General features: G+C 43.5%; 1 protein-coding gene across 1 annotated transcript in view; it reads right to left on the bottom strand.

Moving 5' to 3' along the window:
* LOC142748360 (intercellular adhesion molecule 5-like) overlaps nt 1–9,491 on the bottom strand; it is a 28,075-nt gene extending 18,584 nt beyond the window's left edge. Inside the window, exon 1 of the mRNA XM_075855447.1 lies at nt 9,269–9,491. Within this exon, the coding sequence (XP_075711562.1) occupies nt 9,269–9,332 (64 nt within the window). The 5' untranslated portion in view covers nt 9,333–9,491. The remainder of the gene's footprint in view (nt 1–9,268) is intronic.
* Nucleotides 9,492–13,215: the final 3,724 nt, after the last annotated feature.

Raw genomic sequence — 13,215 nt, 5'->3', positions numbered from 1 at the left:
AACGTAGAGGAGCGTAAACGCAGTGGTGGGCCAAGGAAACTTAGTGCAGCAGATCAAAGATACATCATTCTTATTTCCCTTTGAAATCAGATGTCCAGCAGTGCCATTGGTTCAGAACTTTCTAGCGCAGAAGCCAATGGGACCCATCTACTGTTCGGAGACGTCTGGCCAGAAGTGGTCTTCATGGAAGAATTTCGGCCAAAAAGGCCGTACCTTTGACGTGGAATAAGGCCAAGCGACTCAACTATGCACGGAAAAATATTGGAACTGGGGTGCAGAAAAATGGCAGCAGGTGCTCTGGACTCATGAGTCAAAATGTGAAATATTTGGCTGTATCAGAAGGCAGTTTATTCGCTGAAGGGCTTGAGAGTGGTACAATAATGAGTGTCTGCAGGCAACAGTGAAGCATGGTGGAGGTTCCTTGCAAGTTTGGGGTTGCATTTCAGCAAATGGAGTTGGGGATTTGGTCAGGATTAATGGTGTTCTCAATGCTGAGAAATATAGGCAGATACTTATATATCATTCAATACCATCAGGGAGGCGTCTGGCTCCTAATTTTTTTATGCAGCAGGACAACGACCCCAAACATACAGCCAATGACATTAACAACTATCTTCAGCGTAAAGACAAACAAGGAGCCCTGGACGTGATGGTATGGCCCGCACAGAGCCCTGATCTCAACATTATAAAGTCTGTCTACATGAAGAGAGAGAAGGATTTGAGGAAGCCTACATCAACAGAAGATCTGTGGTTAGTTCTCCAAGATGGGAGCAACCTCCCTGCCAAGTTGCTTCAAAATCTGAGTACAAGTGTACCTAGAAGAATTGATGCTGTTTTTAAGGCAAAGGGTGGTCACACCAAATATTGATTTGATTTAGATTTCTCTTCTGTCTATTCACTTTACATTTTGTTAATTGATAAAAAAAATAACAATTAAAGGCTATGTAAACCTTTGAAAGGAATTTTTTTAATAAAAAGGTCATCAGAAGTGTCAACCCCTTTGACACTTCTACTTTTGAAAGCATTCTTACTTTGCAGCATTTTTTCACAACTGCCTAAAACTTTTGCTCAATACGGTATATAGATGTCCCACACTTTGTTCATCACATGTTTTATTTTGGCTACGATCACATGCAGCAGAATTGCTTCAGATTTTCTTTCCGCACTTGAGGATATTACAGCAGCAGCAAAGTGGATGAGATTTTAACAAATCTCATCCTCCCGCTGCAGAAAAATTCGGTGCAGAGATTGACCTGCGTTGTGGTATTTTCCCATATTGAGTTTAATAGGGAAGTAAAAATCAACAACAAAAACCGACTGTTGCGATTTTTGCTGTGGAAAAGCTGCATGACCGCAGCAAAAATCAAAAGTAGGAAACAAAAAATAAATCCCTATTTCCCCTCTTCTCACCTCTTCTTCTCTGCAGCGGAAAATGCATCAGAAAATCTTCACCAAAGAAAACACAATTCGGTGCAGACTTTCGTCCTGAACTCCCTGTGGTATCTGGGTCGGATTTGCTGTGTATCTGGAAGCTTGAATTTTTTTCTTATGGCTTATTTGGATTTGTGTTTGGATATTGGATTTTGGCTGATTTCTACACCTACATGTCTTTAGGTTTTATGTTCTGTAGAATGGTTGCACTGTAAGGGAATGTTCACACGGCAGCGTCCGTAACGGCTGAAATTACGGGGATGTTTTCAGGAGAATACATCCCCGTAATTTCAGCCGTAACGGCATGTGCAGGCGCTTGAACACCGCGTCCATTACGGACGTAATTGGCGCTGCTTTTCATTGGAGTCCATGAATAATGGCTCCAATTACGCCCCAAGAAGTGACAGGTCACTTCTTTGACGCGGGCGTCTATTTACGCGCCGTCATTTGACAGCGGCGCGTAAATATACGCCTCGTGTGAACAGACAAACGTCAGCCCATTGCTTTCAATGGGCAGATGTTTGTCAACGCTTTCAAGCCGCATTTTTCGGATGTAATTCGGGGCAAAAACGCCCGAATTACATCCGTAATTAGTGTGTGTGTGAACATACCCTAATACCTACACACCCCATACGAGAGTGGTACTAAAGCTTTCAAAGAGAACGTCTACCCTTCAGTGTCATGCTTTTAGTTGCCAATTATTTTTGGTGTCAGTGGATGGCACCACTGGTCTTCTAAGAAATTGGCATTAATGTGTGTGCCTGAGTTAGCAAAATTAGTTTAAAAACTCCAGTAGGGACAGGACTGATGTGACTAGGACAGGCTCAAGTCTGTGGAGGCTCCTACACAAAATATAATAGGGTTCCCTCCCATTTTTATGAGGAAAATTATTACGGACCGAAAGGCAATGTTTTAGGGGTCAATACCTGCCTATTCCGGCATGCGATGGAGCATTGCACAATTTTTATTCTCACTGATTCCATACATATCAGTGAGAAAAACCTCCATGTGCCTTCTTGTAAGATCACAGGCCCACAGCGGTACAGTGTGGGCCCATAGTTTACTATAAGCATTTTATTATCGATAAGTACAACACAGATCTGGCCATGTAAGCGTAATACTTTAAACTGCTCAAACTATAGTATGAACTTTGCCTAAATAATACCAACTCATAGTAGCAAACAACAGTACCAAAAAGTACCCAAAAAATGCTGCTCTATAGTCCCTAAATAAAAGTGCCATACAGTGCCTAAATGAAATGACTATACAGTGCCTAAATAATAATAATAATACTATAGTTGGCCCCATGGGGTAAGGTTTTTTTCAGAAGCTGCCAGTGTATCTTAAACTGGGACGGGTTAATGGGGCAATTTTCCCTTTTGGATGAGACTGAATACATTGTGGGGTATTTATTATGTAAAACACAGTTTCATGATGGATGTGGAAGTGCATTGTAATTTTCTGATACACATGATACATAATACATGCTATACTGCTGCTAACTATGGTATATAGGAAGGATACAAAGGATTTTTTTGTAGCTTTTTAGCACGGCTTCCAAGATGCTAGAAGTCATATTTTATATTAGTCTTGTTTCAGTAAGAATAACAGACTGAGTCATAAATATGGAACATTTACTGGGGAGTGCTATATTTTCCTTTTTGCCTGGAATATAGCATATGGGTGTCCTAGGTTTTTGTTAAATTTTCTCTGGAATAATAGAGACATGATCCATCCATTGTTTAAGAGGACAGATAGCCACTGCGCCTTGTCTGACTCACATAACTAGTGTTTTGATCCCATACACAGTCATATATTCCTACCAATGCACCTGTAGGTCCACAAGGGTTGGAACAGACCCCATTACAGTCCCAGTTGGAACTAACATTCCTAATTTTGTTATTCCATTGTTAAACCTGCTGTAGCACAGATACATTATACACAATGGAAAAATCAGGAGTGGACTGAGTGTGGTCTAGGTCATAAACTGCTTATATATGCTTATACAAAGGATATAGGTCAAGTTTGAGCAGTATTTTTGTATTTTGAAGTCTTTCACTTACATTTTAACAAGTGCGGATCTATCTTGATAGTGGATATGGGAATACCAGTAGGGCATTTACCCCAGTGGCCATGGGGTAAATGCCACACTGGTCAGTCTGTCTATGTGTCATTCTTCTGAAGGCCAAATGTCGGTGGGTCCCTGTTCTAAGTCCCAGGCATTTATTGCACCATTGTTTTAAACCCCAAATATCAGTGGGCCACTGTTCAGAACCCCAAATGTCAGTAGGTCACTGTTCTAAATTCCAATAAAGGGGACCAGACCAAGTTGGGCGCATCCCTTTTTTTAAAGGGTTTGTTTCAGGAAGACAACACCTTTTTGAAAAGAAGCCGGCATCTGCTGCTGCAGGTGGAATGTAGCATCAGATGCCGGCCATTCAACTGAATTGCTGTCCATGTGATGAATGGATGCACCGAGCCTGCCAGAGCGGGACCCACTTTTATAGAGCAGCACTTAGTTCTGGCACATAGAGTGCGGTCCCAAGCGGTGCCCGCCTCTCCCCTATGTACACTCCAGCTGATCATTCCCGGTCTGGCAGCCGAAACACCCAGAGATCAGCACCATGGTGGTAAACTCTGAGCAGTCCTTTTCTCTGGCTAAAAGAGGGGGATTCTGAGCAGTGGTTCCCACCTCTGATGTCCATATGCCCTAATGGGCCATATGGACAGAGGTTTTCCCAATAGGACAACCCCTTTAAGGCTTGCACTGTGCTGTTTTCCTTTGTATTGACTTGTGAGTGTCAATAACTTAGGATCCCTATGTGTGACTGTGCCATCTGTTCTGAACTCTTAGTGCCATTTTTTAGTTTTCCTTATTGTTCTGGAATATCATATCCCGTTGCTTTGTGACCAACAGAGTTATGTGTTATGTGTGTGCACAACTTGTAAAAGAAAACTACACACAAATAATAAAATTTTCTTCCAAAGAATATTTTAGGCTCCGTTCACATTTGCATTGTGGCATCCATTCATAATGCCCAACGGACCCCATTGTGCACGCAGAGACGTTTTCCTGTCAAATATGAGGAAATCTGTGACGGCGAATCTGACTCAGATGCAAACAGATATATGTAACTAAGAAAATTCCTCTCTAGTGACAAAAGCTCTGACCCTTTAACCCCTTCCCGCATTTTCACGAAGTAGTATATTACTACATCTCCACGCATTTATTCTATAAACTAACAAAATGGTGAAATAGGTGAATTGATTAGCTCACCCTGACCCCTGACCAAATCGGAGCACAAAGCTTTCACATTTGGACGCTGTGTAGAATCAGTCCCCCCTTACAGTTGGTACCTCCCAGAGTAGTAGGAAATCTCAGTGTAGTAACAACCTCCCACTTCCAAAAATGAGGAAGTAGAACTCTGTTCCTGTAAAATGGAATGAAATCCTCCTTTCTGCTAATGATATGTATTTGAGAAAAGTCTTATAATTGAATCTATTGTCACTTACTGGATTTTTCTCCGAACTGATAGGTCCCCTTTAAATGGAATCTGTCAGCAGTTTTGAGCTCTTAAATCTGCAGATTGCGCTATATACAGGGTGGGCAGTGTAGTGTAACTATATCAGTGTTGTCGTTCATGCAAACTGCCGGGAAATCATCATATTAATGGCACCGGCGCCACTTTCGCTAGTGCTCTGGGCTCTCCACACTGAGCGCTTCAAACCCCTCCCCTCTGCTCTAGCGTCCAATCAGGAGACCACTAGATCAGTCACTCAGAGCAGAGGGGAGGGACTGGCAGCGATCAGGGGCCGTTTCCGTCCCTTGTGATGGCGGGGTCGGAGGCATTATAATGTAGATTTCTCGTTCATGCATTTCTGACACCATCGCCATAGTTAAGCTAAACTTCCCATCCTGTATATAGCGCTGTCAGCACTGGTGCCAGATTCCCTTTAAAATCTAGGTTATTGGTAGAACCATAAATCCAAACTAAACCCGAATTCACACGGGAGATTTCTACTAGTGTGATTAAAAAAAATCATAAAACTCTGAGATGATGTAAGATCAGGCTCGAATATTGAGTCCCTGTCGCTCAGAAATTAATCTCTGAAAAACGAAAAAACAATCAGTGTGAGACATTGCATGGCAGCCATTAAAATCTAGGAACCGCCAGTGTAATACAGATATGCCGGGTTCCCTAGAGGGCGTTCTGCTCTTTGTAGCAGCTTTCCACTCTGGTTATTAAAGGAGTATCCCGAGCTGGTGAACTCTACTCTATTCCATCCGTATGCCTTGAAAGGGCATACATATAGGGGGTGACTAAAATGGTCAAAGCAAAGCCACACATAGACCCATAGTTAGATGCACCATTAGGGTATGTTCACACGGCCTACTTTCGGCTGTTTTTCGGGCTGTAAACGCCCGAAAAATGGGCGAGAAATCAGAAGCAGAACGCCTCCAAACATCTGCCCATTGATTTCAATGGGAAAAACGGCGTTCTGTTCCGACGGGCCGTTTTTTTACGTGGCCGTTTTTCAAAACGGCCGCGTAAAAAATTGGCCGTGAAAAAAAAGTGCAGGTCACTTCTTGGGATGTTTTTGGAGCCGTTTTTCATTGACTCTATAGAAAACAGCTCCAAAAATGGCCTTAAAACACGCTGCGAAAAACGCTGCGAAAATTGTGAGTGGCTTAAAAAACGTCTGAAAATAAGGAGCTATTTTCCCTTGAAAACAACTCTGTATTTTCAAACGTTTTTGAGTTTGCGTGTGAACATACCCTTACTACAAAGCTTGATGTTAGTCAGCGCAACATTGCCATATAAGGTCCCATGCACACGACCGTAAAAAAACTCAGTAACTGCGGACCCGCCCGGTTCTATTAGCAGCGGACACCATTCCGTATCGCTACGGAAGGGTGTCCGTGCCGTAGAACCGTGCCGGGAAATATGGAGCATGTCCTACTTTTCGCTGTTTGCGGGCCGTACTCTCATACTTTGTATGGGAGCACGGCACGAAAATGCGGCCTGCGGGTGTCGGCGGCCAGCCGTGCCCACAATCAAGGGTCGTGATTACGGGCACGGTCGTGTGCATGAGGCCTAAGTAATCTATATTCAATGCCTATGGCTCAAATGTGGTAGAAGTAACCTCTCTTTTATAAAGTCACAGTCTGCATTACTGAGTATATAGTGGGGGTTATCCTCCCTACTGGCCCAATACATGGTCGATCATTCCCGAACACTAAGATAGTGACTCGCTACTCAGCCAATAAATCAACAGTCGTCTATTAGTCACTCACACCTTTCTGTAACTGTCAGACCGTGCCCTGCCCAGCAATTGACAGCAGTCCCCCCCTGCATGGCTATACAGCAGTTTCCGCCCTACTTTGCACTACAGCAGTTTCCACCCTACTTTGCACTACAACAGTTTCCGCACTGCTTTGCTGTACAGCAGTTTCTGCTCTGCTTTGCTATACAGCAGTTTTCACCTTGCTTTGCTATACAGCAGTTTCCGCCCTGCTTGGCTATCCCTCCGCTTTAGGGACTCGCTAGAATATGGGAGTACCTTCACTCACCCCCACGGGATCTTTGGGCGTTCATGCAGTAGCACTCCTCTATCGTGTCTGCTCACAGTCTTTCTACTGTCTCTTTCAGTTCTGTCTCGCCTCATATGGTCCTGCACAGCCAGTACTCTCTCCTACACTCCTGTCACTTTTACCTTCACCCAGGGCCCTGTGCTCCTACCAGTCTGCTCAACCACGCTTCCCCTTAGCATCTCCCTGCTACGTCAAACCCAAGACCTGATTCTCACTGCCACGGCTGTTATCTGGGCGACTCTTGCTGCAATGCGTTGAGCTGTGTATACTTCAGCTCCGGCTGGCGACTACTGAGAGCTGGCGCCCTGCGGCCTACACTCTATTGTCCCGGTTACACAGACTTTTCAGGTATCCCATGTGGGGTCTCAGCCACACACTTCGTAGTAAACATGCAGCATAGAGCACAACACAACACAACACGGCACTGTATACAGAAACATAACTTAGCAAGAACATTAACACTTTTGTAATGGGGCAACTGTGACACTTATCGTGCACCCCCTACAGAGCCACAGGCTGCAGACCACCGATTTACAGAAATCCCTACTTACCGTAACCTCTGGAACTCTAGCCCCATCTCTGTTGGGCCCTATAAGAGATACTTTGCCTGTTTGAGTACATTGTCGACCTCCTTATTTGCTAACATAGCAGCACCTGTGGAGACCACATCCCGGTGTAGGTTGTCACCACCCATTAAAATGGAGATGAGATGATCCTGGGATCTTCACCTTCTCTCCAGGGACCCCCATAGTAGCCATATGGCCACACCTTTATATTTCTTACGCCCTGGATAGGCAGGCAGAATTAATACGAGTTGTATATCCGAAAGATTTTATCCACCCTGCTTGTTGCCTGTGAGACATCATTGTATTACATTACTAAACCCCATTAAGCTGGCCATAGATTCCATTGTTTTTGGCAGGATTTACAGCTAATCTGCTAGTACTGTATATAAACAACTAGTAGCCTCCGCCAGTCATTCATTTTGGGTAGCGGGCAAGTCATGATGGAATTTTTTAATTGTTTTTCTCCCCCACCTCCCGTCACAGAAATATCTTGAGCCAAATGTGCATATTAAAGGAGCAGATTGGGGCAATTTATGTCTTTGGCTACCTTCAAATGGCAAATTCATTGCTAAATTTCTGGGATAATTGGATTCCTTGTGTATGTGTATGAGACAATGCCTGAGGTCGGAATTACATTGTAGGCTCTGCCCGTTGTACAGTATGTGTACAGTGGGTTCCATATATATATATATATATATATATATATATATATATATATAAGATTACAACAACTATTTAAAGGAGAAAACCCTATAAAAATCTCCAGGGCTGTCACCAGATAAGAGACCTCCAGACCCTTGAATGCCAGGTATGTGCAGCACCTACACCATTAAGGTGGGACTGGACCACCAGAGGATCCTCCTGTGAGCCCAAGCTCTGACATGAGGACCAGCAGAAGACAATCCAATTTGTAGATGACAGTAAAGCAGGTCACTTGCTGCTGGGTGTCTCTCACTTTTTTGGGTTATTTCTCCAATAACCTATTAGTCCTTACTCAATATATGACCTAAGTTTACAATGTCAACAGCAGAAGATACAATGAAATCAGGAGGGGACCATCGATGAGGTATTCAAAAATAATTTTCTCTGGTGGGACCTGGGTACATCAGTTTGATATTGACTATACATTAGTCCTGGCTTTGTGTGTGGAGGAGTCGCTCTTCTGTAGCAGAAGAACAATTAATGAAGTTAATGACCAATAATAATACAAAATAATGACCTTTAAAATCTCTCCAGAATGGCGAACACATCAGTTCTGTGATTGGAACCAGGTCTCTCTCGTTGAGTATCTGACTAGAAACGGGACTAAGTGGAACCAGCCGTATACCAGGGAGGTTTCATCTTGAAACTAAGCCAATTTCAGCTTTCTTCTTGTTACTCATTCTTACAAATATTCTCTTCTGAAACCTAAAAAGTAATGGCATTCCTCTGTACAGCTCTACATAGCCTTGTATAGACTGCAGAACTCCTGCCAACTGCAGACGATGATGATTATTATTCTCCACCTCTACGAAGTTACTAAACAGTGCTAAACCTTAATATTCCTCCGACCATTTATCCGTCGCTTCATGTTATGACCTTGCACACTCCATAATTCAACATATAGGAACATTCAAAAGCATTCAGATTCCCATCATCTATTACCCATATAGATACTGCATCCCAGGATAGAGCTTACCATGTACTCGGCAGATTCTGAAAATGTATACGATGATTAGAGACCAAAGACAGGAGACCTCCATACTGAGAAGATTGAAGATGGTCTACAGGGTCACAGAGGAACTTGTAGGGTCTGCGTGAAGAATGCCGAGCGTCAGGGATGGACCAAGATGATCTGCTTGTCTCTAAGCTTTCAGGAGGTTTTTTTTTTGGTGCTGCGGGCTTTGGAATAAACTGCTAGTAAACTGTTGAAAGAGGTTTATTAAGACACGTGTTATGATGAATGGGTGGGATTGTTTAGAGCAACAGTAACCATTTATGGAACATTGACAGAAAAGCTAGAGGGAGACGTTGTGTAATGAGTCACATAGAACTGTTACATGTGGTAATGGGAGGAGATATAGGGAGTGGCTATATGTTGTAATAGGAGGAGATATAGAGAGGGGTTATATGGAGTAATAGGAGGAGATATAAGGAGAGGTTATATGGAGTAATAGGAGGAGATATAGGGAGATGTTATATGGAGTAATAGGAGGAGATATAGGGAGAGGATATATGTTGTAATAGGAGGAGATATAGAGAGGGGTTATATGGAGTAATAGGAGGAGATATAAGGAGAGGATATATGGAGTAATAGGAGGAGATATAGGGGAGAGGTTATATGTAGTAATAGGAGGAGATATAGGGAGAGTATATATGGAGTAATAGGAGGAGATATAGGGAGAGGATATATGGAGTAATAGGAGGAGATATAGGGGAGAGGTTATATGTAGTAATAGGAGGAGATATAGGGAGAGGTTATATGGAGTAATAGGAGGATATATAGGGAGAGGTTATATGGAGTAATAGGAGGAGATATAGGGAGATGTTATATGTAGTAATAGGAGGAGGTATAGGGAGAGGTTATATGGAGTAATAGGAGGAGATATAGGGAGAGGATATATGGAGTAATAGGAGGAGATATAGGGAGAGGATATATGGAGTAATAGGAGGAGATATAGGGAGAGGATATATGGAGTAATAGGAGGAGATATAGGGAGAGGATATATGGAGTAATAGGAGGAGATATAGGGAGATGTTATATGGAGTAATAGGAGGAGATATAGGGAGAGGTTATATGGAGTAATAGGAGGAGATATAGGGAGAGGTTATATGTAGTAATAGGAGGAGATATAGGGAGAGGTTATATGGAGTAATAGGAGGAGATATAGGGAGAGGATATATGGAGTAATAGGAGGAGATATAGGAGATGTTATATGGGGTAATAGGAGGAGATATATAGAGATGTTATATGTAGTAATAGGAGGAGATATAGCGAGAGGATATATGGAGTAATAGGAGGAGATATAGGGAGAGGTTATATAGAGTAATGGGAGAGGATATAAGGAGAGGTTATATGGGGTAATAGGAGGAGATATAGGGAGATGTTATACAGAGTAATAGGAGGAGATATAGGGAGAGGTTATATGTAGTAATAGGAGGATATATAGGGAGAGGATATATGGAGTAATAGGAGGAGATATAGGAGAGGTTATATGGAGTAATAGGAGAAGATATAGGGAGATGTTATATAGAGTAATAGGAGGAGATATAGGGAGATGTTATATGGAGTAATAGGAGGAGATATAGGGAGAGGTTATAAGGAGTATTAGGAGGAGATATAGGAGAGGTTATACGGAGCAATAGGAGGAGATATAGGGAGAAGTTATATGGAGTAATAGGAGGAGATGTAGGGAGAGGTTGTATGCAGTAATAGGAGGAGATACAGATAGGAGTTATATGGAGTAATAGGAGGAGGTATAGGGAGAGGCTATATGGAGTAATATGAGGAGATATAGGGAGATGTTATATGGAGTAATAGGAGGAGATATAGGAGAGGTCATATGGAGTAATAGGAGGAGATATAGGAGAGGTTATATGGAGTAATAGTAGGAGATATAGGATACATTATATGGAGTAATAGGAGGAGATCTATGAAATATTATTTATTGCAATGGGAGGAGATATGGGGAGAGGATAAATGGAGTAATAGGAGGAGATATAGGGAGCGGATATATGGAGTAATAGGGGGTTATATAGGGAGATGTTATATGGAGTAATAGAAAGAGATATAGGGAGATGTTATATGGAGTAATAGGAGGAGATATAGGGAGAGGATATATGTAGTAATAGGAGGAGATATAGGGAGGTTATATGTAGTAATAGGAGGAGGAGATATAGAGATAGGTTATATGGAATAATATGAGGATATATAGGAGGAGTTATATGTAGTAATAGGAGGAGATATAGGGAGAATTTATATGAAGTAATAGGAGGAGATATAGGGAGAGGCTGTATGGAGAAATCGGAGAATATATAGGGAAAGGTTATATGGAGTAATAGGAGGCGATATAGAGAGATGTTATATGGAATAATAGGAGGAGATATAGGGAGATGTTCTATAGAGTTAAAGGAGGAGACATAGGGAGATGTTATATGGAGTAATAAGAGGAGATATAGCAGACATTATATGTAGTGATAGTGTCATGATGCGGGGTGTGCACCCACTGGGCCGTGCCGCGTAGCGGGATGGCAGCTGGCCAAATAGGTATAGTACAGTGTCTATAGTTCAGAAAGGGTACCTGTGGCAACTCGGACAGTAGCAAGGCAGGCTCGGCTGGGAGCAGACAGCAGGTAGACGTCATGCATTGAGCAGCAGAACAGGCGTGGAATACAGCACGACACGACAACAGTTTCAGCAGGGCACTTGAACAGGACAGCAGGGGATACAGGAACACGGAACACTTGGGAACTGGAAGACACTAGGAGACCATTTGCAAGACAAACTTTGGATAACGAACAACACTCAGGCAAAGAACAAGAGGGCAGAGTCCTTTTTATAGTCCAGTATCATTCTGGGCTTGATTGTAGACTTCCTGCAATTATGCGCGCACTGGCCCTTTAAGACCATGCACGCGCGGGCTCCCTTACCTCGAAAGTCCCTGACGAGCCGCCAGGAGCCACTGCGGAACTAGGAGTCCTGAAGTAGCGGTTCAGGACCACGGGCTTCAGCAATGAGACATGGAAGAAGTGAGGGATCTTGTGGGTAGAAGGCAGCCGCAGCTTGTAAGACACCGGGTTAATCTGTAGCAGGATCTCGAAGGGTCCGAGGAACCTAGGAGCAAATTTGCAGGACGGCACCCTCAGCCAGATATTCTTTGAAGACAACCAGACCTTCGTACCTGGAAGAAACTGAGGAGGATCCCGTCTTCTAGTATCTGCCTTTTTCTTCATGCGGTCCACTGCCAGCAGGATAGAAGATCGGGTCTGTTGCCATATTTGCAGAAAGTCCCTGAAGGTAGAGTCAGCTGCAGGTACCTGGGACATAGTAGAGACAGGAAGAGGTATTCGAGGGTGTTGGCCGTAGACGATGAAGAACGGACTGCAGGTGGTGGACCCACTAGTGTGGTTATTATAGGAGAACTCTGCCCACGGGAGCAGCTGCACCCAGTCATCATGCCGTCTGGAAACAAAGTGACGCAGATAGTTCTCCATAATCTGGTTAACCCTCTCAACTTGCCCATTGGATTGGGGATGATAGGCCGAATAGAAGGACAACTGCAGAGTGCTCTCCAAAACTTAGAGGTGAACTGGACTCCTCGATCCGAGACAAGCCGTTCAGACGGAAGATGTGTTGAATGAAGAGGTCGGCCAATCGCGCAGCAGAAGGCAGACCAGTCTAGGGAACAAAATGAGCCATTTTAGAAAATCGATCCACCACCACCAAGATCACACTGCAACCCGCAGAGGGAGGGAGACCCATGACAAAAGTCCATTGCAACATGCTGCCAGGGAGCAATGGGCACAGGCAGCGGCTGGAGCAGACCAGCCGGTCTGGAGCAGGCAACTTTATTTGCTATGCATACCGTACATGAGGAGACAAAGTCTACGACGTCTTTGGGCAGCGTGGGCCACCAGAACTGACGG

Source organism: Rhinoderma darwinii, chromosome 3 (genome assembly GCF_050947455.1).
Source record: "Rhinoderma darwinii isolate aRhiDar2 chromosome 3, aRhiDar2.hap1, whole genome shotgun sequence".
NCBI lineage: Eukaryota > Metazoa > Chordata > Amphibia > Anura > Rhinodermatidae > Rhinoderma > Rhinoderma darwinii.
The sequence above is the reverse complement of the archived record's forward strand: the minus strand, read 5'-3'. Positions and strand labels throughout refer to the sequence as shown.